General features: G+C 42.5%; 1 protein-coding gene across 4 annotated transcripts in view; it reads right to left on the bottom strand.

Moving 5' to 3' along the window:
• Positions 1 to 27,820, bottom strand: part of ARAP2 (ArfGAP with RhoGAP domain, ankyrin repeat and PH domain 2) — a 1,514,823-nt gene that overhangs the window by 313,900 nt on the left and 1,173,103 nt on the right. For all 4 annotated transcript variants that reach the window (XR_013608339.1, XR_013608340.1, XM_078678359.1 and 1 more), the window contains exon 25: positions 4,020 to 4,094. Coding sequence is in view for 2 of the 4 variants with exons in the window: in XM_078678359.1 (XP_078534485.1) it covers positions 4,020 to 4,094 (75 nt within the window). In the remaining 2 variants the exon portion in view is untranslated. The remainder of the gene's footprint in view (positions 1 to 4,019; positions 4,095 to 27,820) is intronic.

The raw sequence follows: 27,820 nt of genomic DNA, 5'->3' as shown, positions 1-27,820 counted from the left end.
AGGTGCAGAGATTAACAGGGGGGCACCATAGGTTCGCAAGGGGAAAAGGGCCTTGCTAGGGGCCCCTAAAAACACTTTCCGACGGGGTTTCCCTGTTGGAAAGGCTGGCATGGAAACCCTGTCAGAAACCATGCATAGTAATCCAAACGGCATAAACAACCATCCATTTGGTTTATGGGCAAGTTCCGACGGGCTGACGGGCTCCTTGAACCCATCGGAAGTCAGTGGGAATGACCGTCCGGTTTGAATTTCGACTGGCTGTATCGTAATTAGACCGACGAGTTGGTCGTACAGCCTACGACCTAAGGTCAGAGCCTTTATGACAGACATCGTAATCGGCCCCCTAAGGGAGAGTACAGTACAAAATCTTTTTTGCCCCCTTATCTGATGTGGTGCTGTGGAGACCTAATGCTCCTAGATACTGGGCTAGAAAGTGTTGACGTAGTCAACAAGTTTTTCTTTAGAACCACTTGCCTGTAAAACATAATTTTAAGCAATATATTTAGAATTTATATTTGTCTAATGAATGATTTGGTCACATTAAAAAAAATATATATGGGTGGAGGAATTAGCCACACCCCCACGGCAAAGTCTCCTAAATTGTTTGAACTCACCTATGTCACTCACTCAAGACAATCTGGAAGCATTATAAAAACATTTTTCAGTGATGGGTGTAACTCACAGTGCTGCTCTGGAGATATATCATCATCAGGTTACACTGATTTTTTTTTTTTAGTTTTATATAGCGTGAACTAGATCTGAAAATATCAAGTATCAGAGCGCTTTGCATTGGCACCAGTTTTGTTTTAGAAGGACACATTCATTTTTGTTAGGCAAGAGAAAATTAAGTTATTTGCCCAGAATCACAGGATGTTGAGCTTTGTTACAGAGACTCGAACCCAGTTGCCCAGCTTCGAGTTCAACCGCTCTAGCTGTAAGTGTACATCCTCTCCCCAATTTGGGACAGGGATCTTATGAAACTGCTCAGTTCATTTCTCAATTGGGTGTATTTGAGATTTACGTGTGTGTGTGCTTTGAGAAGCAATTACACGATTTGCACCATCAAAAAAAGCAGCACTATGCTGCTAGTCACAATATTTGCCATACCTAAGATTCCAGGTGGCTTTGAAATACTGAGAAGGAATTGCATTAGATACCACATTAGATACCACACGTGAGATATCTATTGACATGGGGACAATGCCTTTTATTAATGAAATGGATATTTATAAAGGAGTTTATTGAAATCTTGAGTTTCTACGATAGATATTCCCTGAAACAACGCATCTTTTTGCATTGTATAGCCAGGATGCATCTCAGGGTCTCAAATACTCCAATCTAAGCGTCTTTGAATAATGCATGTCTTTTCATTAGTCTAACACTACTTTCTCTGCTGTTGTGAGTCAACACTGCTGAGTAAGAAGCTTCTTTTTAAAAACTCATTTAAACTTTGCATATTTCCATGTTATACCTTTGTGGTGAAAATATTGAAACACCTATCTAGGGTTCATATGAGTGCCCTGTTACTTCGGAAAAGGGCACTAACAGGATTTACAGATTACACTGGCTTTAAAGGTCCTCCTAGAACACTTCCGGTTTGCTGAATTTCACGCTGTATCTCTGTGTAAAATACTGGATGGGAAACAAGAAACAACCAGGGGAAACATGACAAAAATTACTTATTGCACTGGCAATTCCCAATTTTTCAAGGCAAGCTAATGGTCCGCTCCTAATCAGATGGTAATTCCAATTCTCGTGGAGTTACCAGGAACTGTGGTGGGAATTACCAGCTACCTTATAGAGCCAATCAGAATCAGAATTTCGACCTAGATGAATCTTGGCCGAAATACGGCATATGATAAATTAAAAGGCCAATGTTAAAAAAAAAATCAATTGTTAAGATGTTTTAGTCAATGAAAATCCTTGAACTGCAATTAAGATAATGTTGGTCTAAATGTTCTGAGTATGTCAATAATGTTTGAGGAAAGTTTTAAATAATTCTTGACCTCTAGGCAGCAAATAATAGTAGTAAAGCGCAATACTAGTTACGTCAGTACATTTCGCCATGATTACTGAACATAACACAGTTTCTTTTTGTGAAAAATACTAATCCCAGGACTACAAAGCATGTAGAATACCGAAACATTTTCTTGTCCTGCAAAAATTTAGAAATACATATGTTGGTGTAAAAATATCTTCCTCTGGCTGGATGACATGTAAGAAGATTTTTTTAAAATATTTTGCATACATTTTCTAAAATGTGACATGTCTATTCTTCCACATACATGCAGTAATGCACAACAAGCCAGGCATTGTTTTGGGGTGGGTGGAGGAGGAGGGTTTGATAAAGGAGCAAATGAATGTATTTCTTTTAGTTTAAATCATTATTTCTATTCTAACTGAAAGCCTTTTTGTAACTCGGTTCGAAAGAGTGGAATTCTGTTCTTTAAAAAAAGGGGTTTTAACAATTTAAAACAAGACATTCCACCTTGCTAAGAATTCAACATACATCTTAGCACAATTTAACAATAACATTTCTGAAAGCTTATAATACCTTTAGGTCGTTAAAAATAATTTCAAAACAATGACTCAAAAGAAAAAAAAAATCATCCTAATCCTGTACATGCAAATTAACATTCTTTTAAACGAAGTGAACTAATTTAATCTTTCAGGGAAGTCCTAAAAATTATAGAATGTTTAACCACTTTAAAATGCATACTTATCAACATACATTAATGAGCTTAAAAAAACTGCCCCAATTTCTACGATTTTTGTTTTATTTTAAATTCTTGAAAAATGAGCTTCAGAATCCTTATGTAACAATTGCTTTTTTTAAGTATTAGACATTTTTTAACAAATCCCAATTTCTTAAAACACTTTCAGACATTTATAAAATATGAATGGCCCCAACAAGAGAATAATTTGGACGAAGAAACCTGTTGTCGAGGACCTTGTCATTTCCAAAAATAATTAAATTGCATTCAAAGGAGTTATATATGGATATCTTCCTTAGCGCTGAGTACCATATTCTTCATGATTTTCTAAAACACTTTTAGGCACTACCCAAAGCCTTTACTCTGACCTGTAACAAATATATATCTTGGTTAGACCCAGATATATTTTAAATGTGCCAGACACAAATTGCATTATGTCATCTGTCTATAATTATGGCATAATTTTACGGTAACCATGATCACAAGTTGATGCATCAATAACATCGAAGTGAATCTTCTCTTAAAATCAAGGACTTTTTCTAACATGAAAGTTTGACAGAGATCTTTTAGGTATATTAATTATGGCTTTGCTTTATGTGTCAGTGAAACATTTTGCCTAGTTCACATTTCACTATTCATCTAGTATCCACTCAAAAGCTATAACGCTGTGCAGCATCAGAAATCCCTTTCTGAAAATAACGAAGAAATGCTAAAAATACTATTGCTTGCAGTTTGACAAGATGGAACGATTCTGTTTTTCGATAAAAAAAATAAATCATTTGTGATTCCTTTTGCTATTAGAATGCATTTTAGTGCATTCCGTACGACCAAAGCCCACAAAACAGAAGAGTTGATGGATTATCAGTCTTTTTTTCCCTCTAGAACCAATGGACTTCAGATGTTGCTATCCTTCATTTCACTTCCTAACTTCTGTGTTAATGCAGATTTCTGATGTCTATGTAACGTAAAACTCTCGTATTCTGAAAGGTCCCTTAGAACTCAGCGGCTACTGGGAACTTTTAGGACAATAGAAAAAGTACCTAGGTTGTCAAAAAGCAGAACATCTTTATAGCAACCTCTAAAAACGTCCATGTATACTATCCTACTTAATTCTGATGTAATGGAATGCTTCTCCCTCTATTCTGAGGATTTTAACTGGTTTCAATAAGCCAACAAAACTGTTTTAGGAAAGTCTTTTGAATTGTCTTTTGATGTGGTTTTGGTACGTTGCTGTATACAGTAATGATATCCACCCTATCATGACCAACAAAAGGCACTCAAATGTCCTTTTCGGGCTTTACTTACTTTTACAAGAACACAACATTCAGGCTCCTTCTTGTCTACATAAATGTCAATCAATACATCTTCCTCTTGAGAAACCTAGAAGACAAACAGCCACCCTTAATAAAAATGCATTATAGCAAACATATGGTAATCAAACTTACTAGCGCAATAATAGTATGCACACAGAAATGTATCCATTCCAGTTTTGTCAACACTGGTCAAATTAGAGGTAATATAAAAGTTGCAAAATAGCCCTACTGTCAACGCTTAACAGCTATAAGCAATCGGGTTATTGATTGAGAGAGGTGGAAGTCCCACTCAGGCATCCACCACAATCCTTGTCCTTACGAAACACAAAAGTCACTAAATTAACCTTTGCCTAACTCTTTGGTAGCTTGGCACAAAAGCAGTTAGGCTTAAATTAGAGGCAATGTGTGAAGTATTTATGCAGCACTCAAACAGTAATAAAGTGAAAGCACAGCACAAAAAAAATCACACCCCAATTTAGAAAAATAGAGTACATTTTAATATATACAGATATACCAGAACAACAAAAATCCAATCAATAGAACCAGAGAGATTGCACTTTAACCCCTTGACCGCGGCGAAAATTCCGCCGCGGTGCGGGTGATTTACGGCGTGGGCGTGGTTCGGACGGCCCCCGGCCGTCCTCCGCACATGCCCACCGTGACGTCGGACGGCCGCCGGCCGTCCGACGCATGGAAGGGGTTAAAATTGTATTTCAGTATACTGTCTAAAAGTACAAAGCGCCACTCAAAGGTAATCTGGTCGTGCTATACAGGGGATCGTTACAAGTTCAAGTAGCTGGATAAAAAGACCAGATTAGTTACAGTTAAAAAGTTACATTCTCAATGTCCAGCACGAAGAGCTACATTCGCAGTGGAGGAGGTAGCGAACAGCAGCAAGTGCATCACACGTGGTCGTTGCGGTAGAGCGAAGAGCTGGCCTGGGGTCTCAGACGCTAGTCGCTGAAATGCAAAGCTTCAGTTGGGCATCGCAGATGATCGTTGCTGGAGCTTCACATAAGCAGTAACAATGGGTTGTCATGTTTGTAGCAAGATCTTTTGCTGCCAGCTATCACTGAAGAATGAAGAGCCTGATTCACCAGGGACCTCTGTTATGGTGGTCTTTGCAGGTGGCACAGTCTGGGTGCGAATGGGCCAGTTTCCGGTTGTGAAGAGCTCAAAACCTGAGGGTTTCACCTTTTCTTGTGGAGGAATGCATTCTCATGCCAGCCTAGGGTCCAGGACATGAGGAGGCACCTCTTGGGGATCACAACTCACTCTAGCAGAGGCCACCAGAGCTCAGCCAGGTCCATTCGTAGGTCCAGGCTGGTCCAGTGCAGCAGACCAGCTAGGTAGTTGAAGGGAAGCTTCTTGAGCTTATTGGTTCTCTGAAGCTCAGACAGGAGGTAAGACAACTGGCTCTTAGAGTCACTCAAGTAGCCTAGGAGGAAGGGAACAGGTCCAGTCTTCCTTCTCAGAGAGCGGGACAGACCTCAAGCATCAGGGCAGCCCTCTGTAGGTCATGGCATGTCTCAAGCAGCAGGATAGTCATTTCGGGAACAAGGCAGGGCTTGAGCGGCAGGAAAGTCTTCTGGGGAAGAAGGCAGCCTTCAGATTGCAGGGTTGTCCTCTGGGGAACAAGGCAGTCCTTCTACTGCAATGTTTCCATGTCCAGGAGTGTACTTAGTGGCTCTGGAGGTCTAATATTTACACCTACTGCCAGACTTTGAAGTGAGGGGAGTCACTATGCTACCCCTACATCTGGTTCTAGAAAGTTCTTCCCTTTCCCTGCCAAGGCTTCAATAAGTCTGGGGTGACAAAAGAATAGTGTCAGGTTTTTGTGTGTGTGCAGGAGGCAAAGCCCTTTGAAATGTAAGTGGTGCTGGGTACAACTGCGCCCCAGCCATCCAGTAGGATGACACATCCTGTCCACACTTTAGGACCCTTTTTGTCACTGTCTGGAAGCAAAACACAAACCCAAGCAGCAGGGCTATTCACAGTCTTATGACCCAGGATACTAAAAGAAGGCTCAAATGGTTAGGACAAGAAAACACCCACTTTCTAAAAATTGCCTTTCAGAATTATGACTTAAACCCTTGCATTACCCTGAAAACGTCCTCACATATTAAATGTTAGAAGTTAACTCCCTGTTAGTCAATGAAAGAGATAGGCCCTTCAGTAGTGAAAATTTACTCTAGGGGTTTTTTACCGCCCGGTCATGTAAAACATGATACCACATGTCCTACTTCATGAAATACAAGGCATCCAGCTCTATGAGCCTTTAGACCATATATTGGGGGTGTGTTATATGTATTAAAAAGGAAGCTTTATGCCTGAAAAAAGGATTATTTTGCCAGGTCAAAATCGTAGATTAAAACTGTGCTACAGTCCGTAGTGTCAAGCCTGCGACCTATTTTATTAAGCTACTTCAGAAGGTAGTACAATGATTGCAACAGGCCCATTTGTCACCTTTAATGTTCATCCCCTGGGTACATCCAGTACCATTTACTATGGACTTACAAGTAAACTATATAAGAAAAGAGCAAAAGCACAGGGTATAATTGGTAAAGTGCACAGAGTCCTAAAGCCAACAATAACGGATTTGGCTGAAATCTGGGACAAGTGTGACAACAGTTAATTAGGTTTCTAATGCTATATCATTAGTTGCTGCACATAAAGCAAAGTGCTGCAATGTTCCTACTGGAATCTGCGAGAAAAGTACAGAACAAACACTGGTCCAAATTAGCATTTTCAGAAATAAAGAGAAAGTTTAGAGTCACCCACAAAGGTGAGTATAACAGTGGGTATTAAAAGGTACAATTGACCAGTTCAGAAAGATAATTGTTTTTCTTAGATCATGGATGTACCAGAAAGGGGATGGCCTGTTCCTTCCAGAATCTCTGAATGTTTTTATATTATCTAGCCTCTGTTCCCCTCCTCTTCATCCACAGATCCCAAAATATTGTATCCTCATGCTTCTGCCATCCCACCTTACTGCACAAAATTCTCTTTCTTTTCTTAATCTGCTTTTATTTTAGACATTTGTTCTGTATAACAGTATCAAATTTCCTTAAATAGAATGATCCTGCATATGCAATTGCTAAACATGCTGAGTGCTTAGTAAAAAAAAAAAAGCAAATACTGCAAATTGGAAACATGCTATTAGTGCTAATTTTAAGAGATGGTGGTATGTGGTAGGTTTTAATCATAGACTGCTTGGAGCTTAAGTAACACCTCTATCACTCCCTATGAATAGTGATAATTTATGGCTTCAAGTGATATTGTTTCTTAACAAATGTAGTTCACTGACAAAGTATACAAATATTTCTGCTGATGAATTGATAAAAGACATTGAATTGCTTTTCATTTTCTTTGGCCTTTGAAAATTATTTTATCTTTGGCTCTATGTTTTTTTGTTTTAACATGCCCATACAATTATTATAAAAGACGAGTTACTTTTACAAAGCAATTGTTAATTTCTTGGATAATAGAATGTAACCATGCAGGGTTATGTTCCTTTTTTTAACTTGTCCCCCCTCTCTTCCTGGAACATTATGTTTAGATCCTGAAAGTATTTTATATTTTTTGATGTATTAAAGGATAATATTTCATATTTTGTTTTCCCTTTGAAGAATTTCTAGGCATTATACTACTAAACGTTCATCTTTGCTGTCTGAACGTGTTGGCTTTCAATGAGAAGTCATTCTTTTTGCCCTGATCACCTCCTTTTTCTCTGACTGATACTGGGGGTTACTCTATCTGATTGTGCCCTGGACTCTGCTAACCAGAGCCAGTGCTCTGTTTAAAAGGTATATGGTAAATAGGTGCAATTACAACTGGCATTACAGCCTACCTGTAAGCCCCTAGTATATGTTAGGGCATGTGGGTTTAGAGGCCCAGTATATTTAATGCAGTCAAGTGAGCACTGTGGTGCCTGCTGTCATTTTAAAAGCCAGCCCTGAAGGCTGCTTTTAAGCTTAAATTATATGAAAATTTGACTTTGGAATTAAAGGTACTAACAAAGTCTTAAAATACCTTATTGTTACATAAAAGTCACCCCTAAGGCCTCCCCTAGGTGCCCTATGGGTAAGGTGCCTCCTTGTAAGTATTAGCAGGGACATTATAAAATATGTTTAATATGCCCTGATTAGGGAAAAACTAGCAACATTTCTTTTCCTCATTGTAGCTCAATGGCACTTTAAGCTAACATGGGAATACTATACTAATATAACTATTCAAAGAAAGGACTAAAAAACGACTTCAAAGTATCAAAATGATAGTTAGAAGAAATCAACAGCGCCCCACTGATATATATACACGGAGGAGAAGTTAAAGAACTTGTTTTTCTGATGAGCCAAAATCCAGACTTACAGCAGCCCTTCTCCGATTGGCCAGCCTCTGCCAGGCAGAGCCAAGCTTTCTGGATGAGGTGTGAAGTGGCTTGACTAGAAAAGAGGACATTGTGCGGGAGGAGAACTGCAGCTGCAAAGCAATAGGCAGGATGGGGTTGGAGTAGCCAACCTGGTCTTCAAAGATGGAAGGACAACTTAGGGCAACACACGCTCACCCTCACCCTCACATCCTGCACCCCCAAACCAGACAGAAGCCCCTTTAATTGGATTAACAGAGAGTCTGGAAGCGAAGTGTTAGGGAAAATTAGCCACGTCAGTAACATGGCTCAGTCAGGTCTTAGCCACGTCAGTGGGATGGCTTAGTCAGGTCTTATCCTCCAGGAGAGTGTTTCTCCATTTTGGTTTTTGGAAGAGTAATGCTTTCTGGGTGAAGAATATGCCCTATTTTGGAGGAAATTATCATACCTGAGGTTGGTACCCTGCACCCCATTGGGAAACGGTGTCCCCTGCTTGTTGGCCAGGAACTGTAAACAAATATGGGAGCGTTGCCCAGCAAATTAGATCCCTGCCTGAAACAAAAAAGAGAAGAAGGTCTGCCCTGCCGGAACTGTGATCTGCAGCCCAAGGATTGCACTGTGGGAAACATAGTCCCAACATCTCAAGGACCATCTCAGAGCTTTTAGGCTTTTTGATTGGTGGTTTGGACACTTTGAACCACCAGAGGAACTTCAGGAAGAAGTTCCAGAAGTTTGGAGCAACTTTTGCCAAAAGCTCCATGTTTTCCAGAGTCAAGAGACAGACATGGAATGTGGATATCAGGTTCATCCTGCTGAAAGCTTTAGCGCTCCAGCCATCGACGAGACGTCCAAAAGATGACTGGGGCCTCAAGCTGAACCAAGCCGATAACGTTGATGCGGATCAGGCCTGATGAAGTGTCTTGCACGATGACAAGAGAAAGAGCTCTGAAAATGTTTCTAAGTGCAAAGTTAACATTTTGACGGAGGCCTCCCACTTAGTGTATTCGACCGCCACTCCTTTGCAGTTGGCCTCAAACTTTGACTTTGGCCAGGTCACGCAGGACCAGATATTCCAAGTTGGTGCTTTGGTTTTTTCATGTACTAGAAAGTGTTTATTCTTTAACAATACATATCTCTGGTTCCCTACATTAGATGTTTGTCATTTCGGTGTATATTTGTTCATACAAATATAACCTATTGTTATAAACTGGTGTTGGATTTTTATTTTGTGTTATGTCTTACTTATTTAATGTATATGTGTGTTATCAAATGATTAACACATCTGTCTCCTCAGTTAAGCCAGCCTGCTCGTTACCATCTACCAAGGACTGAGAAAGACCCCGCAGTCCCAGTTGGCTCCCCGCCTCCTGCGGGACCAGGTATTGCTCTCTCAGAGAGGTAGCTGCTAAACATGCAGCTCCCTGTCTGTGACAGCAATCCTTTTTTCTGTTTCCTTACCCGAGTGGCAGCGGGCAGGGAAACAGATGAAAACTTGGCTCTCAGAAAGCCAGAGCGGTGTCACAGCTCTCGCTTACTGAAAGCGGAGTTCGTGTTTGCTCTGATTTGGCAGGAGCTGTCAAAGCTCCTGCCAAGTCAGGGCAAACAGCTATGTTCCGGGGGTGGGCATCCAGGGACATAGCAGGAGCCGGCGTGGGGGGGTGGGGGGGAGAGGGGGAATACAGAACCCAGGGTCAGGTATGGCTCCAGGTGGGGGGATGCATGCCCCCCTCCTTCTCTGAGCACAGGCCTGCCATGGGGAGGTGGTGGTCCCCGGAGCCATATACAGCCTGGAAAGGGATCACGCCACCTATCACCCATTCTTCTAGAATCTCTATCTACTCTATGCATTTTCAAAGTAATCACAAATGCATCAATTCACTTAATTTCAACCACACAGCTAGGCACAATGCTCTTAGTTATATTATGCCATGAATGACGGCTGAAATTATTCTCAATGGTATATGATGTGCTCCTGGACCTCAAGTCCATCTTTCATTGGCTGCTCTCATGAGCCAATATGGCTTTCTGCTCCTCCAAAGCCAATCACCTCTCTCTACTTACCCTCAGCAGCCAGGGCTGTAGCTTTCATTTTCTCTTCAGCTGCTAGCCTCAACACCCCATAAGCAATTGCCATCTTTTTTCACCTCATCAGCCATACCAGACTTGTTATCTATCGGGCAGGACCAGTCAGTTACAATTTTAAGTTCCTCTCAGACTTCTTATCATTTGCCATTATGAAAGCCTCTAGCTCTGATTAGGACGAAGAGCAAGGGTACACACTGCTCCTTGCCACGGAAAACACAGACAGAACTGCTTCTTGTGGTAGAGCATACCTCTGCACTAGTTGCTATTCAAATTCATCATCCATCTTTTCCTCTCCACTGATCTGTGTTTAGCTGGCCTTTTCCCAGAGTGCTTTCTCATAGTCCTCTTTAATGGCCTTCTGATCACATTTCAGCCTCCTTTCTTTGCAGGCGGCCTTAATTTCTGCCAACTTTAGATCAGCAGAAGGAAGCCAGCTTCACCTCTATGTTCCCACTAAAATCACTGTACAAATCAAAAATGAAAAAATCGACATTGCAGCAATGAAAACTGAACCAAAAATACTTCTTGCCAATTAAAAACATAAAACCGGAAAACTGGAATGAGTTGATTGATTATCAACTCTTAAAACTGAATGGGAACTGTTCAACCAACGCTCACTAATGTCTGACAGTTGGTTGTTGATTTCCGAAGGAGTAACCGTACCAAATTAATAAACACATCATGGCCTGAACAAAATTCTAACAGTAACTCTTCTTAACATGTGGAAGCTGAAGCAGTACCACCAATTTTAAATTAAACAAAAAATACAATAAAGTTTCTAAACAAATTTAGAATACTAGAAAAAAACTAATAAGCAAAAAAACACAAGCTTAACAAAATATTGTCAAGGGAACCAGAGGTAGGAGTTTTTTTAAGATCTCTGGAAAAAGCACTTAGAAAAAGTAAAGGGCAAATTAAAAGTACTGTTTGCGGGTAACCATGGCCCAAGGTGCAATTTCAGCCCTACAGCTATTTAGATACACAAAGCAGTTCATCTGTGTCACAGATTGTAACTTCTGAGCAAGGCTGTGACAGGTAAGTGACCCTTGAAGAAACATAATCTTCAAGCTCCTGCTGAAGCCACTGGCTTTAGTATAAACATTTGCAAGCATCATTGGATTACATATCCCTTGAGGTCACTTTCTGGGTGTGACAGATTTTCCACCTCACCCTGATTCAAAGGTTGACTTTCGGATGTAGTCAATTTGTTCGATGTAAAAGTCCGCCAGCAAGACAAAGCGTGAAGCTGGAGCTGGGTAGAGGTCCAGAAACCTTGACACCTTTACTGCTAGGTCATACTGACCAACTTTCAGAGCGGCAAAATGATCTGAGCAGGACAAAGCTGTTTATTTCCCCTTGTGAAAAAATTAGTCCACTTGGTGGGCAAGATTTTTCTGGCCAGCCCTGCAGTCTCCATCTCCCCGGGGCAGGCCTCTAGGCAGAAGGTATCACTCCAAAAGGGCACGCTGACCACTGAGAGCTAGACAATACAGGATGGAGAGAGGAGTCTGGCTTTTTGTACCTCTGGAGCAGGCTATCAGAAGGCCAATTCCCTTGGCAATTGGAGAGCTTTTGCAGTCTCTTGGTGCTAGCATATGTCAAGAATATTTGTGTCATCCTCCTCAAGTAATCAGTCAGCTTTCTTTCTTCAAGGTGTGTCATTCCCAGATCCACAAGTGTTATGAAATGATGGTCATCAGGAACCAGTGTTTTACTTTACACTGGCCAGTGACTGGAAAATTCCCTCCATCAAATCCAGACTACTTTTGTCTCTTGGTTTACTGAATACTGATTTTCACTGCATCTGGAGTTGAAGGTAGAAAGTCAAGGGTGGGCCTAGGAATGCATGGTAGCTGTTACTGCCAGCACTATTTGACATCTGCAAGTAAAATGAGGAACTATGAAAGCTGCCCTTTACTCTGCCAAGTGTGCTGATACCTCTGCTATGCAACTAATGCATTCTACTAAGCCAATTACAGACAACACCACAGGCTTGCTGGGCCAGATGCCAAGCTATTGTCTTCTAGGAAGAAAGTAGTTACCAGCTTACAAAGTACATATATTGTGCCTCCGGAGTAAAGTTCTAAAAGTGTTTTTACTCATGCAGCATAAAGTACACGTTCATGTAATTACTTTTTCACTTAAGCTATACAACATATACTTTCACCATTAAATTAGTGTGAGGATTTCTTTTAGGCGTCTGAGTTTACTGTGAAATATCGGCTGCTGTTCAGGAGCATAACCTTACTATTTGAACCAAAACTGACCACTTAGTACAACCCGTTAACACTATACTCTCAGGGTAGTGGAGTTCAGCAGTTCATGGTTTTTTACAATGTTATTGTTACACTAAGAAGAAACAGTTCTTCTATGTGTGAGAAGTTGGCCTGGCATATGCTGTCCACTAGTTATAGTGGGCACCTTGCACCAGTCCAAACAAACCCTTAAAGGTGATAGGTTAAAGACAACCTTTATTGAAAGCTATCCTAGTGGTAGCTATGGAGAGCAGCCTTAAGGCTAAGTCTTGAAGGAATGTGAAGCAGTTGTTTTACCAGTCTATAATCTCTTGAATGACCAAATGAAAGGATAACCACACCAGGTATATATATAAAATATATAAATTTATTCTAATCACACCCTACTAGTCTCTTTATGAGGCTAGACGTAAAAGCACATAAGTTACATTTAATAGCACACAGTAAATTAGCACAATATACATTGAGCCCTAGGGGCATACCAAACCATATATTAAGAAAGTGGTATATGAACCAAGACTTGACTAGACACAAGGCCTAAAGCCTGTAGAATTGTTGGGCCCACAAGGAACCACCCAAGGTAGTGACACAGGGGACCCACGGGGGACGCGTTCAGTATAAGAACACAGCCGCGAATCACCATTAGCTTCTATGGGAAAAGTCGGCGTTGGAAATTTAAAGATAAAGGACACTTGGTAGAGGACTTTCAGCAAACCCCTTTAGACGGAAGGGGTTCTATGGCCAACACCCACGGGAGCACCGGGGTTCTCGAGTTACCTCACCCAGGGAAGGCGGGTGTATAGGTGTCTTTTGGTGTCGGGAATCGTGGTCGTTTTCAATGGCGATCTGCTGCAAAGTGCTGCTGCCGTCATAGAGGAAAGTGACCGGTGTGATCTAAGCCTGGATCAAAGATGAGAATAACCTTAAAGCAGAGGAGACAGAGTCCGGGTCACTAGCCAGTGACCAGGGGCGCGATAGTTGTATGCTCACCGATGTTGGATGATTTCAGGTGAAGGAGGTGAAGCTTGACTCTTCAGTCACGAGGACCAGGAGGCGTTGACAACAACCAGGAGCTGGGTTCGAGCTGTCCCACAAAGTATGACGAGTGCTGCGGTGTCGTGCCCGGATTGGACCCAACAAGACTTGGCAACAGCAACCCATGCAGAAAGTAAAGAAATGCTTCGGTGTGGACCAGCAAGTTTCGAGGGACTCAACACGCGGTGGAGAGTCAGGGCACATCTGGAGCAACCAGGGAAGGCCAAAAATAATCAGAGCTGCCTTCACAGGGACCCACCACTCAATGGACCAGGGATCGCGAAGGAGCCTCAAGCTGAAATGCAAGACACAGGCTAACGGAACACTCATGGAGTTTAGGGCCACAATCTTCAGTGCAAAAGGTGCTCGCGGTTTGGGCTATAAGTGACCCAAAGCACAACTTTAAGAGACGTCAAAAAGTCAATGCACTTGCAAATGTGCACAGTGTCCAGGAATTCCGGTTCCACATTGCTCACGAGGGCTGCGAGCCTCAGCTTAGCTGGGGACTTGGGTCAGCCTCTGAGAATTCTGGAAATCCTCTTCATGGGCTGCAAATACTTTGGAGCCCGGCGGGAGCTTCAGAGATGCAGTCCGGCAAATGCTTCATTGGTGCCTGCCAAGCAGGGGAGTCACTCCTTGACACCAAGGGAGATTCTTCCCTCCTCTAATCTTGAGTAGAGCATCGAAGTTCCAGGATTCAGTTTCAGAGTTTCGTTCAGGTGTAATCTAAAGTCCTGTTGCCAGGGGTTCCTTATTTATACCTAAGAAAGAGGTTGGACATACTCTGGGGACCCACCTATGGGAGGGTTTTGAAAGAGGGCTGGCTACACCCATTTCCTTTGTCCAGTTTCGCACCAGAGCAGGGGCTGGAATTCTACCCCCACATCCAGGACTGGGGGGGTGTTGGGGGGGGGTTAGGCTTCCAAAGTGTTTGACACTAAACACAACATGTTTCTGTGCAGTCATTCCAAAGTTAGCCTTTACAGCGAGGTTATAATACACTTAAGAGTATATGGTCTGGCTGCAACACAGAACAGCCCCAGAGAATAGGTTCCGAAGGCTGCAGAGGGGCCCTGCTCATGCATGGGCACCCTCTCACACGAAACCAAGCACCCTGCCTTCAGGGTTGATAAGGCCTGCCATAGAGGTGACTGATAGGTTTCTATGAGCAGTGATTTAAGGTAGATATAGGTAACCTATGTCTAAGTAAGGGGTGCATGCACCACCTTACCCAGGCTGCAGTAGCAGTCCTGTGGTGTCATTTACATGCTGCAGACCCTGGTAGGCCTCTGGGGTACCTATGCCCTGAGTACCTGGTGCACCATGTACTAGGGACTCACAAGGGTACCCCAGTACGCACACTGGAGTGTACCTAAAGTACTTGCAATCAATTTAGAGAGGAAAGCAGATAGGCTGGCGCCCTGAATAGCAGTATCCCAGCCTAACAGTTAGAATTGGGGGTCTCTAGTTGGCACAGGTAGGTACTTGTGACAAATAGGGACCCTCACCTCTAGTCAGGATAAGGGGATAACACTCCTAAAATAACGCCTGCTCACCTCCTTGGTAGCTTGGCACGAGCAGCAAGGCTTTATCTCAGAGGTGTTGTAAGTTAAGCATTTGTGACCACTTGTAGTGACAACACTACAAATGGACACCACACAAGGTTTTTATATCAAAAATAAGTACATTTTATATAGAGTTACCACAAGACCAATAGCAACACAAATAATCCACAGTACTATTAGAATTCAAGAGTTCTGGTTGAAAAGGCTTAAATCAAGGTTCTATGTGAGTCGGTAGCCCCCTCTGGCTACAGCGTTGTTGAAATAACACAGAGTCTAACAAATCCAGCAGACGGCGTCGGTACAGGCCCACTCAAATGTCGACAGTCTCAGTCACAGTACCTTTTACTTGATGCGGCCGGCACAGATGTGCGAGCCGGTTCCGGTGTTCGTCGCGATGCAGAAAAGAAAGCGTTGCAGGACGCGTTGTCCCTCGATGCGCTGCAGGCAGCGGCCCGTTGACAGAGTCGGTGGACCCAAGGCGTGCGTTGCAGGGCAAGACGGTGCTTCTATGCGGTGCTTGCAGCTTGCGGTGCGGCGAGAGAGCCGGAGTTTAGAAGCTGGCGTCGATCAGTCCGGACAGCGATGCGAGTCAGGCAGTGTGTCACGAAGTGTGTGAGGTGGCGCCCAACTCCGGTGAGTTTACAGGACTCGAAGTCAGCAGCAGTGACTGCGTCGGTCAGACCAGTTCGAGTCAGTGTGGCAAGGCGTTGCACGTCACGGTGTCCACCAGTCGCGGTGCAGGCAACAGCTCGGTGACGGCGTCAGGACGGAGTCAGTGAGCTCAGAGCTTGCGTTGTTTCGAGGCGGACGTTGTTCGATTCGGTGCCTACAGGACACCAGGCCGTTCGTGAGAGTCGGTCACAGATCCCTGCCTCTGTAGCCACTAAAACAGCGTTTCCAGCAGCAATCACAAAGCCTGGTAAAGTCTACTGGTCGTGAGACTTCGGTCAGGGGGCAAGCTCCCTTCCAAGCCCTTGGAGATATTTTCACAAGTTGAAAGTAAAGTACACAAAGTTCTTTCTCCTCTTTTGGCAGACAGGCAACCACTGCAGGCCAATCCCCCAAGCAGCACTTCAGCTTGGGAATAGTCTCTCCTCAGTTTCTTCAGGTTTCTCTCCTTAACAGAGACTTCGTCTTGTAAGTCCAGAAGTGATCTAATTTCTTGGGATCAGGGTCCCAATACTTATACCCCAAAATCCTTTGTTCTCTGAGGGGAGAGGGGCCTGTGCCCAGTCAAAACCAGTTCTGAAGCACTCTGTTTACCAGACTTCTCCTTTCCTTTCACAGTGCAGGGCAGGCACATCAGACGCCCAACAGGAGGTGGAGCAAACATTGTGGAAGGCAAGTACAGTCCTGGAGCAGTTTGTTGATAGTCTTCCTTCGCTTCTTTCAGGGTGCAGGGCAGAGACATCAGACGCACCACAGAGGGTGGAGCCGGCATTGTAGAGGGAAGGGCCAGCCCTATTCAGGTCCCAGGTGCAACTCCTCCCTCCCATCTGGATGCAGATCTCTCTATTCACCACTGGGCTGCCCCAGCCTGTCTCCTGGAATGCCCCAGCCCTGTCACTCACCAATCCCAGACAAAGGAATACACAACCTCGCAGAGGCAGGCTTGAAGGGTTAGGCAAGCAAATACTTACTTTCTAAAAGTGGTATTTGCAAACACAGAATGTTAAAACCCGCTTTACTAAAATATGTATTTTATCACTCTGAGTCCAGGCATACTAAACTCAAATTTCTATCATGTTCTCTGAGTCAGCTAGGATTATAAAATGTAATAATTCTAACAGCCCATTCTGGCCTATGGAGAGCAGGTAGCCTTGCAAACGTCTAAAACGAAAATGGCTGTAATTCACTATTTGGACATGCCACACACATCAGGGCTTGGCCTACCTTATACTTACAATGCACACTGCCCCTGGGCCTGCGTAGGGGCGACTAATATGAAGAAAAGGGAAGGTTTAGGGACTGGCAAGTGGGTGCATGCACCCAGTCACCTTGACAGTACCAGACTGCATGCAGGCTCTGCAATGGCAGACCTTGGACACATTTTGCAAGGCCGCTTCTGTGGGTGGCACAACCCGTACTGCAAGCCCACTAGCAGCATTTGGATGTACACCCCCTGGGCACACTCAGTGCACTGTACTAGGGTCTGACAGGTAAACCAAATAGTCAATCATGGAATCACTAATTAATGCATTCATTTACAATAGGGAGCGCTCACACTGTGCCACTGGACAGTAGTGGCACAGTGCCCAAAGCATCTAATACCAGCAAAAATACATGTGGCAAGAGCAAAAAATGGAAGGGAGACCCACGCCAATGGTGCCAGGTCTAACACTAACTAAGTCAAAAACCATCAGAACACCAGATAAAAAATGGGGGCAACTATGTAGTCAGATTCCACCTTCCTACATAATATGACACCGGTGGGAGGGATAACTTAGCCAGATGAACTTACTCTACAGTCTCTTGAATTCCACTGGGTCATGTACTGACACTTTTCTCTCTCCGCTGCGGTTTCTCTATAGTTCCCATTACCTTTGTTGTTGACCATAATTGTGATATAGGCCATGTGTTGTGTTCCATGCTGCTCATGAATTATATTGTGTTTCTATAGGGCTAACTGCTGCCTGTAAGAGCGTCCAGACTCATGGGGGTGTACTGTTTTCCCAATGGGCATCCAGGAGCTTATGGGGTGTGCACTGCACAGTTGCTGATGATGGTGGAACAGCAGTCCTTTCACAAGCCCCATCTGCTGGTCTAATCCATATCATCATGCAAATCAAAAATAAGAAGATGCAACACAGTTTGAGGAGGCAATGTGGAGGATGCAGTGCTCCAATCTAAATGGATTAGGCACTTACTTACAAGGCATAAATCCGCCACCCAAAAAGTTAGGTGCTGATCTCCTTTCAGTTTCTGGTTCTAATCTCATAATCACAGTAAGTTAGGTTCTTGGTGATGGTGACTGTGGACTATTGCCCCACTTGTTATAGTGCATATTGAGGTCATGACACTTGGGTCCATTCTTTCAGCTTCTCACAGCTTTGCAGTACTGAGATGGTGGGGAACTTGCCCAAGTTTAGATCCTGTATATCGTGTGATGCTAGGGGTATACAATTCACTATCATTGGAGCGGTACAAGGTGCCACGGAGGGTAACAGAGCGCTGAAGGAGGGGCGGAAGGAGGAGCGGCAGCGGTCCTGGCTCCGGCAGCGGACGTGGTGAGAGAGCGAGGCTCTGCGGGGTCGTACGGAGCTGGGAGGCTGTGATTGACTCCACCGCTGTGCTCACTATACTCGCTGCTACATCGCTGTTACATCGCTGTTACATCGCTACATGGCTGCCATACTCCAATGAGTGTCATCAGCGGCTGCAACAGACCCCTTCACAGCCACCTTTTCTGCCATCTCACCTGCCACGTTTGTTGCTGCCTGTAGCCCTCTGCCTCGCGGGTGCTCCACGGAAGGCAGGGGCCGAGTCCCGAGTGCGGAGGGCCGCCATTGCTGTATCGTCGTCTGGGGGACTGGAAAACTATGTCCCCCAGCATTCCTTGCGGCCATACCTCATGGTTTTATTTTTTCTTAACCTAATGCAAGGACTTCAACCTGTAATTCGTGGTAAAACTGAACTGGTACATGTGTTTTGGCAGGGAAGGACTTATTTGGACTTTCCATAGACCCCGTTGATGACACTGGAAGTGGGGCTTTTCATGTTATGTAAGCATCTGGGATTCACTTTTATTTAGTTTTAATTTTAAATTCCCTTTTTATTTCTTTTTTCTGAAAATTTGCAGTTTCCTCCCACGTTCTGACTCTATTTTGAGGGGAGTGTTTGTTGTTATCACCACTGCATCTACACAAGGAAGCATTTCTAACTAGAGTAACTCTCCCCTGCACGCTGATACCTCAAGTCCATCTTTATTTGTATCCCTACCTTATAAAAACAGTTGGGCCTGCCCCCCTTTTTCATATATAGAGGGTGAAAATGGGGAAAAGGAAGGCAGCCAAACTGATTACAGGGAGGAAATAGATTGCAAAAACATTAAAGCCACCAAAATCAGCAGCAGAGAATTGCACACTTGATGCTATTGATGAATTAATTGAGGAGGTAGACAGCATGCTAACATCTGGGAAAGTGAATAACGATAAGGGAAAGGGTAAAATCTCCTCTTATTATAATACTAAAGAAAAGGTGGGCAGGTTAAAGCCAACTACTCCGCCAGTTATTGTGCATGAACCCCAGAGGGAAGAGTTAAGTCAAACTCCAATTGTGTCCCCATTTAATGAATGGTCAGGGTACAGGCACAACTCCGTCGCCCGCTATAAGTAATTGTGGAAGTTTGGGAAGGGATCGGAATAGCCTACCTGGCAGCAAAGTAATAACTATAGAGTGTACTAAAAGATACCTTCCACTACAGGTCGAGGAGGGGGAAACCCATGTGGATTGTCCAGTAATTAAAGTTGCGACTGGCGCCGCAGGTTTATTCCTGTTACGGAAAGACTTGAAGAGTGTTATAAACCCTACCCACAAACTGGTGCAGGCCCTTTCAGAAAGACTTGACACTGTCCAGGATGAGGTCACTGCAATCAAAAGAATGATAGAAGCACTCACGAGCCGTTTATTACCAGATCAAGTGATATCGCCTGTTGATTGTGGGGAAAAACACTTATTGGGAAAAAAACAGTTCCCCCTAATATATGGAGGCAGATATCTAACCCTTCGGCTAGAATTACTGAACACCACCACTCAAGTAAGACTGCTAATGGAAGCTCTCATTTAATGCAAAAATCACATATGAGACCTCTGAAAAACGGGGGGCTTCTTGAAAGGTCGAAATTCCCTGAACCCCTTCATTCCTCACGAGGATCGACCCTGAGTCCAGTACATATTGGGGACCAAAATAGACGTGCAAATAGGCCCCTTGATACCCAGCGTATATTACAACCAAGATTGGGGGCACCTATTAGGGGAAGACATCCTGGAGCCATCGAGGGAATTCGAAATGTAAATCATACCAGCCGTTTTTCACATAATATGGAACAGAAATCAAACTGTGTTTTCTTAACTAATGTACCAAGGTTGGCCCCTACTTATAGAGAAGATAGGGAGTCCCTTGTGAACAAAGTTATACACTGGCTTAGGAAGGAAAGGCAATGTCGATCAGTCATTAGGTTGGACATAAAAAATGTGGCAAGGATCCCCCAGGAATCAGGCAACTTAGATGACATAATGATATCTTTTTGGTCTAAAGATATCCCTGAGAATTTAATTATTATGAATCTAAGATCCCATTTTCTCTTTAACTCTAAAATTAGTATTAGACAGTGCAGAACAGAGGGAATTACTGACTCTAACCGATTTATCAATGGACAATGCTATAGTGATTTAGAGGCATTAGATTGACTAGTTAAAGCCCCAAGTAGCCGACTTAAAGACAACGAAACAGTCAAGTCCTCCTTAACAGCATTACCTATTGATTGTCCACAAGTGTCTTTACCATGTGAAGATAACTGGATAGATGTTAATCCAATGGCTGATGGCGAACCTTTGGATGGGTTAGTAATTCCCTTTAGTAATCCTCCTCTATTGGAACAATGTAGGGATCTTCCAACTAACGATCCTAGCTCTGATTCCCTAGTACAAGGCTCATCCCAATGTAGTCTTAAAATGTTATCTTGGAATATAGCCGGGCTTGTAGGGAAAATGCATGAACGAGATTGGCAGTCATATATTGATCTTTTTGACATTTGTCTTTTCCAAGAATCATGGGCTAGGGAACCTCTTTTGAAAAGTGGCTATGGGACTTTTAGCCTAGAGGCGCGTCAATCCGTTAGGGGGAGACCGTTTGGAGGCTTATTAGTCTGGATAAAAAATGACATCAATGTAACTGCTGATATAGTTCCCTTTGACTCCGATGATATCTTGGGCCTTAGACTTATTTTCCCAAACAAGTTCCGGATGTATTTGTTTAATATTTATATAAGACCGAGAGAATCTTCCCAGGAGTCATTCATTGTCACCTTGTTAGAGGATGTTCTTGACACTCTTCATCCTAAAGATCTTGTGATACTTGGAGGAAACTTCAATTGTTGCTATGAACCATTGCAGGGAGTAAGTATGATTATTGAAGAGCAGGACCTGGCAATGGGTATTCCCCTATTGGTGGTAGATGAAGCGTTGAGACCGTCTGTTTCTGCACTTCAATTATTCAACTTTACTATTGAGAGGGGATTAGGATCGTGCAACGGCAGAAGCCAGCTAGACCGTAATTGCTCACATACTTTTTTTAGGGGGTTATCAACTTCACAAATTGATTATATTATGTTGAGTATTGGCCATTGGGACCTTATCCAGGGATTCAAGGTAGATTGTATCAGGAAGGATAGTGATCATTTCCCACTTTGTCTGGACCTTATGGGAAACCCATTTATGCTACACTCTTCCCTTCGACTGGCTAAGGCTCCAGAAGTAACCCAACCATACGCTTCCAATAACAGGAGGGCACTAAAGTGGCCATCTATTGTGGGTAATACTGAGCTCCTAACACAAGTGTATAACTTCTTTGCTGATTTAGTAACACACTTTATAGAAAGATTCTCACCTGGCCAAACGATAACCCAAACTCATCAATCTTTGATGGAGGGCATTAAGCCCCATTTAACCAAATCTGTTGGTAAAAACACTAAAATGAAAAACAAATTGGGGCACCCCAACTCCTGGTTTGATTCTGACTGTGGCCTTGCAAAACAAAATTTATCAAAGGCATTGGACACAAAAAATACTGTTTTAATTAGGGTAGCGAGGGGTGTATACCATAAGACTCAGAAAATTGCATGCAGGAGATGGGATGGTGATAACTGTGAGGAATTGCTCTTAGCCTCTAAAAGAAATGATCATTTCCTATTTTGGAAAATCATAGCGAATCGTACTAAGGCAAACTTCCCGGCCCAAGATTATAACCTGGACCACAAGTCCTGCTATAATCATTTTGCTCGTCTTTATGCTGTCCCATGCCAGCCAAATGAAGCCCCCCTAGCCATAGGTATGGCTGATACATCTATGTTACTAACTGAGAGTACCCCACTTCAATTTAGTATGGCAGAGACATTGAGGGCAATTGTTTCTATAAAACCTTCAAAAGCACCTGGTTCTGACATGATCTCGGGGGATCTTTTTAAGCATGAGGTAGATGTCTGGGCCCCTTACATAAATCTCCTTTGTAATGGTATTGCAAACGGTCAGCCTATTCCTGACTCGTGGAAAGGAGCAGAGATCGTCCCAATTCACAAGACAGGCTCCAGGGATGATCCCGCAAATTATAGACCCATCAGCCTTTTAGATATACTACAAAAGGTATATGCAAAACATATTTTAGAAAGGCTAAACGATTGGATCATGGATACTAATGTACTCTCTCCTTGCCAAGCTGGCTTTAGAAAGAAAATAAGCACAATAGATCAAGTGCTGAGGCTAATAATTATCTCATGGACGTATACAAAGCTGTGTGATGGTCATTTGTATGTAGCCTACATAGATTTGAAAGCAGTATTTGATTCTATTCCTAGAGATCGTCTCTGGGCCAGTCTTTTACATCAAGGAGTCCCGAGTAACATTGTACTTCAGCTAGTCAGGTGACATGAGAATACTTATTCAAAGGTGAGATGGGGGAAAGCAGGAGAATTGACCGAAGACATCCCTATAAAAAGGGGTGTGCGGCTGGCCTGTGTCCTGGCGCCAACTCTGTTTCTCCTGTACGTTAATGATATGGTTACGGCTCTTAGAAAATGTAACCATAATTCCCCGAAATTGGGCGGCGAACATATTTGCGCGCTAACCTTTGCGGACGATACCATCTTACTTTACCTTTTAAATGCGCTAGATGTGTACTGCAGACAAAAGGGGCTCGAAATAAATCCAATAAAAACAAAGTACATGGCCATCAGACCCCATAAATGCTTTAAAAACAATATGCAATCAAATGGAGTTAGTCTGGAGCCCGTTCCAAATTTCGTATATCTGGGGATGACCATTGATTCCAGACTCTCATGGAATCCTCAGATTGCGAAATCAAATTCCATTCTCAGTCAAAAAGCAGCTCCAATTGTAAAAAAACTTTTTTGACATCATAGAAGGCCATTATTCCTGCATTCTTAGTCTATAAATCTGCAGTCCAAACAGCTGTATTATATGGTTCTGAGTTATGGGGAGGGAGGGCACTCTCGCCATTAACTTTAGGGGAGAATAAAATCATGAGGAGATTTATGGCCCTTCCACAAAACACCCCGGTGATCCCCTTGATGTTGGATCTAGGCATTAAGCGGATCGAGTACAGGGCTATTTGGATGTCGCTCTCATATTGGATCAGAATATGGACAAGGGAAGAGTTATATGTGTACAAGCAGGCATTAAGTGAACTGATTGCCCTTGATACTTCCATCACTTTTCCATGGCTGGTCCATATCTGTAGGTGGTTTCTGAATCTGGGCTTGATTAGGTATTGGGAAAACCCGGACCAGCTTACTCCCGATTCAAAACAGGAATGCAAGGCCATCTTTTGGAATTTTATTGACCAGAGTGTTATCATAGGCCTTAAATATGGTTCATTGACTAATCAGTTCTTAAGTTTTAAAATAAGCCCCTCCTTTGAACCATTTCTGGATGAGATCGAACCCCTACTAGCCAAAATACTCTACCTAAAATTTAGATATGGTACGCTATTAATTAAGAAATTTACATCTAGGTGTGGTAAAAAGGCCAGTGAGGATATTGATTGCATTTGCACCGAGTGTTCCTATAGGAGGGAAGAAGATATTGCCCACGTTTTATTCTTCTGTACCCTTTATGAAATTCCAAGAAAAAGGTGGATACGACCCTTGGGCAGGAACCTTGGTACTAGACAGTATATTGAAATGCTGCGAATTTTGAAAACGGACACCTCTAGATTGGTTGTATTTGGAGTGAGCAGATTTTTACTGTCAGTCAATTTTATTGGATTAAAGCGAGGCATAACATTCTAAATAGCGAAGGAATAATCTAAAATATGCCCTTAGTGTTTTGTCTGAGAATTGTAATTGTATTAAATCAATTGTATTCGTACATTCTGTCACTAAAGACCATATAGCTAAAGGCTAAAATCATAGTCGATGAAACACCATAAGGCTTATGCTTTTTATACATCTATAGTTCTGTTAGGTGTATTTATTACTGATGTTGAAGAATACCTTATGAGGGCCTAAATTGATATAACCATCAAGAGTTTGTATGATTATCTAAGTTCTCATCCTCTTGCTCCCGGGATCAATGAAGTTGCACTGTTGTCTGTATGTGAATGTTAGGAAATTGCATTTTGTAAACCAATGATTACACTTCCAATTATTGTACTTTTTATACCTCGTCTTTTAATCTATTTATGTACTCTATTTTAAGGAAATGATGTGTTTTTATTTCTTTGATGATTCTGTGAATCGAATAAAGATGCTTTAAATACTGTCATTGGTGAGGGTCCTCAGGTACTTCCGTAATAAACTATTGTGGAGTTGTAAAGGTTTCCCACTGGAACACAGCATACGTTTTCAGCTACTGTGTATTTCAGCAGTTCATTTCTTTTAACTAGAACTAGGTTGTTCTACACTTTTGTTATTTTCATGTAGATTGGTCTAACATGATCTTTGTGCAGAGCGTGAACGGTAAAGTGGGGTTGAGCAGGGAGTGTCATGAATTAAGAAACCCAAGACAATGGTACAAAAAATGTCCATTTTGTTACACCGGCGAACCTGTTGAGGGTAGCCATTCTAGAGAATAAAAGTCAAGGAAAGGGCAAGGCAAAATTCTCTAGCTTCAAAGCAACCCAGATATCTCCTCTCTTAAACACTGTCTAATCTGCCCACTACAGATATCTCTGAATTTCCTGAAAGAGTCCTCCAATTCTCATTGGCTGACGGGGCTCTCTCTCTGACCCTTGAACCTAAGTAATACTTGTATTCTGCCCACACAAATGGGAACCAGTGGGGCTAGGATCAAATACCACCCACACTCCATGCACTCCTTCCACTAACAGATAAATTCATGCATGCACCATTCATGTCTTGAAAAGATGATCGAACGACCCAGTTGAGGGGATTCACAGACAGTTAAAAAACATAGAAGAGGCCAGTAGGCCACTCTCTTTGATAATTGACAGGTAAAAAAGGCCTTCACAGAAACTATATATTACTTGCACCACAAAAGTACTTTAATCAGGGCTACTCCAAAGAGAGAAAAATGAAATTCCTAAAGCTCAGACTGGGCATCCTCCAGCATCTTCCACCATGGCTGAGGGCCACAACGCAAAGCACGTGTAGGCTGTGCAACTCCAAGCAAGGAGACATCTTACATCTAATCTGCACCTGTATTGATCTACATCAAGAATGGATACTGCTGTTAAAAGCTCCCCTTGAGCTGTTAGGTATCCGCATCAGGAGACAAGCGGTGTTGGCTTGTTTCAATCCGGGAAATACGCAGCTGAACTACAGATTAGTAAAATTCTTAAAGTTGGCCGAACAGAAAACACTTAATATTGGAATAGCCATGTGAGTAAGCCACGCAAGGAAGAAGCCCTAGCGATGCAACTGACTAATTTATAATCCAGGACTTGTCCCCTTTAAAAAACAGAGCATTAGCCCTTTTCTTGAACAAAAAAATTACTGAGCAAGAACAAACAACAAGAACAATACAGACTAAAGGGCTCGATCAACACGCCCGAGTCTAGTACCAGCTAGGAACAGCGAATGCACTACACTTTATCTTGCGAACAAATAAACTTTGGCATAGCATGTATAGCTACATTTCTCTGTGTAGTAATTATGGTCCCTGTTTTATGGTTTTTACTATTGTACAATAACAATTTTAACATATTTTTTGTTCTCTTTTCAAGCAAATGTTGCAATGGTTTTAAATAATTATGCAAAGTAAAAAATAAACTTAAACTTCACAGAAACTATAGACACTTGACTGCACAAATGTTAGTCCTATACAGCAAGGTGAGATGGCTGTAGTCACTCTCTTTGAAAGAAGGATGTGCATGATGTGTCCTCTAGACCACACCGCCCTACTCTGTGTCTCTTTCAATATCACAGAAAGGCCTAAGCGCACACCTTTGATCAACATGGTGTCATATTTAACTCCCTACAAGTTATCAATGAGCTAAATAGAACACATTATGCATTTTTTAGACTGAAAAATGTTAAAGTTTAAAAAATAATGGCTCCTAAGATCAGAATAAAATAGAAAATGTGCAACTACTGTGAAAATATAATGCCAAGAAAACTGCTGCTTACCTTGCTTTTATTTATAGGACTAGAGAAACCTTAATTAAATAATCAATCACAAGAATATATTGGCTGAATCTCTATAGTAATTGATATTATGAGAATTAACTCAAAGTGATCACAATCTCACTGCTGTTTTTACTCAAGTATTTTTTTGTATTATGTCAGACAGAGAATTAAGGTGTTATGAATCCTATATGTAGGGTCACCTCCAAACTATTAGCCTTCACACCTTCTGTTTTATGAATTTGTTTTTGTTGACATCAGGACTTTGCTAACCAGTGCTAAAGTGCTTGTGTTCTCTCCCAAAGACATGGTAAAATTGGCTTACAGCTGATTGTCACATTTAATTTACTTAAAAGCGCCTAGTAAAATGGTACTTAGTGCACATTAAACCATATCTCAGGTCTGCCATTGCAGTCAATGTGTAGTTTTAAACTGCCAATCCAACCGGGCAAAAAAAAAGCTTTTTTGCCAGGCCTAAACCTTTCTTTTAAATACATATAAATCACCCCTAAGGATGTCCTACACAGCCCAAAGGGCAGGGTGCATTGTATATAGCTGGTAGGATATGTATTTTCACATTTTACATGTCCTGGTAGTTTAAAACTCCCAAATTCATTTTTCACCACTACAAGGCTTACCTCTCCATAGAATAACTTTGGGTTACCTCATTACATTTAATAAGTGTTATTTTTTTATTCAGAACAGGTGGATAAGTCATGTTTATTCTCAAAAGAACTGTTTTTTAAAAATCCTCTTAAATAGCAAAGTCGGATTTTTAAGTCCCAATTCTGAAAAAGGCACTTTGCTAAAGTTGGCATTTTCTTGTCCTAACAACGTGGTGACTTCTGCCTGTGTCCTGGGCCTGTGAATAGTTGGCAGTTGGCCTTTGTGTATTCCTCCCACACAGTGAGATAAAGGAGTTTAGTGGTTGGTAGTACAGGTTTCCGGCAAGGATGGTTGGGGCAAATCTGTTCCCTTTCCCACTTACATTTCAGAGGGCTGCCTCCAGCACACTCACACAGGAACTTGACACCAGTCATTTTTCACCCCAGACCACTTAGATCCTGGGCAGGGGAAGTAAGAACAGCTCTAGAACCACATGGGCAAATAGCCCAGATGTTTCTCCAACTTCAAAGGATGGCATCAGGTATAAATATTGGCCCAAGCAA

Source organism: Lissotriton helveticus, chromosome 2_2 (assembly GCF_964261635.1).
Source record: "Lissotriton helveticus chromosome 2_2, aLisHel1.1, whole genome shotgun sequence".
NCBI classification, from domain to species: domain Eukaryota; kingdom Metazoa; phylum Chordata; class Amphibia; order Caudata; family Salamandridae; genus Lissotriton; species Lissotriton helveticus.
Note: the sequence above shows the minus strand (reverse complement) of the source record. Positions and strands in the feature narration are given on the sequence as shown.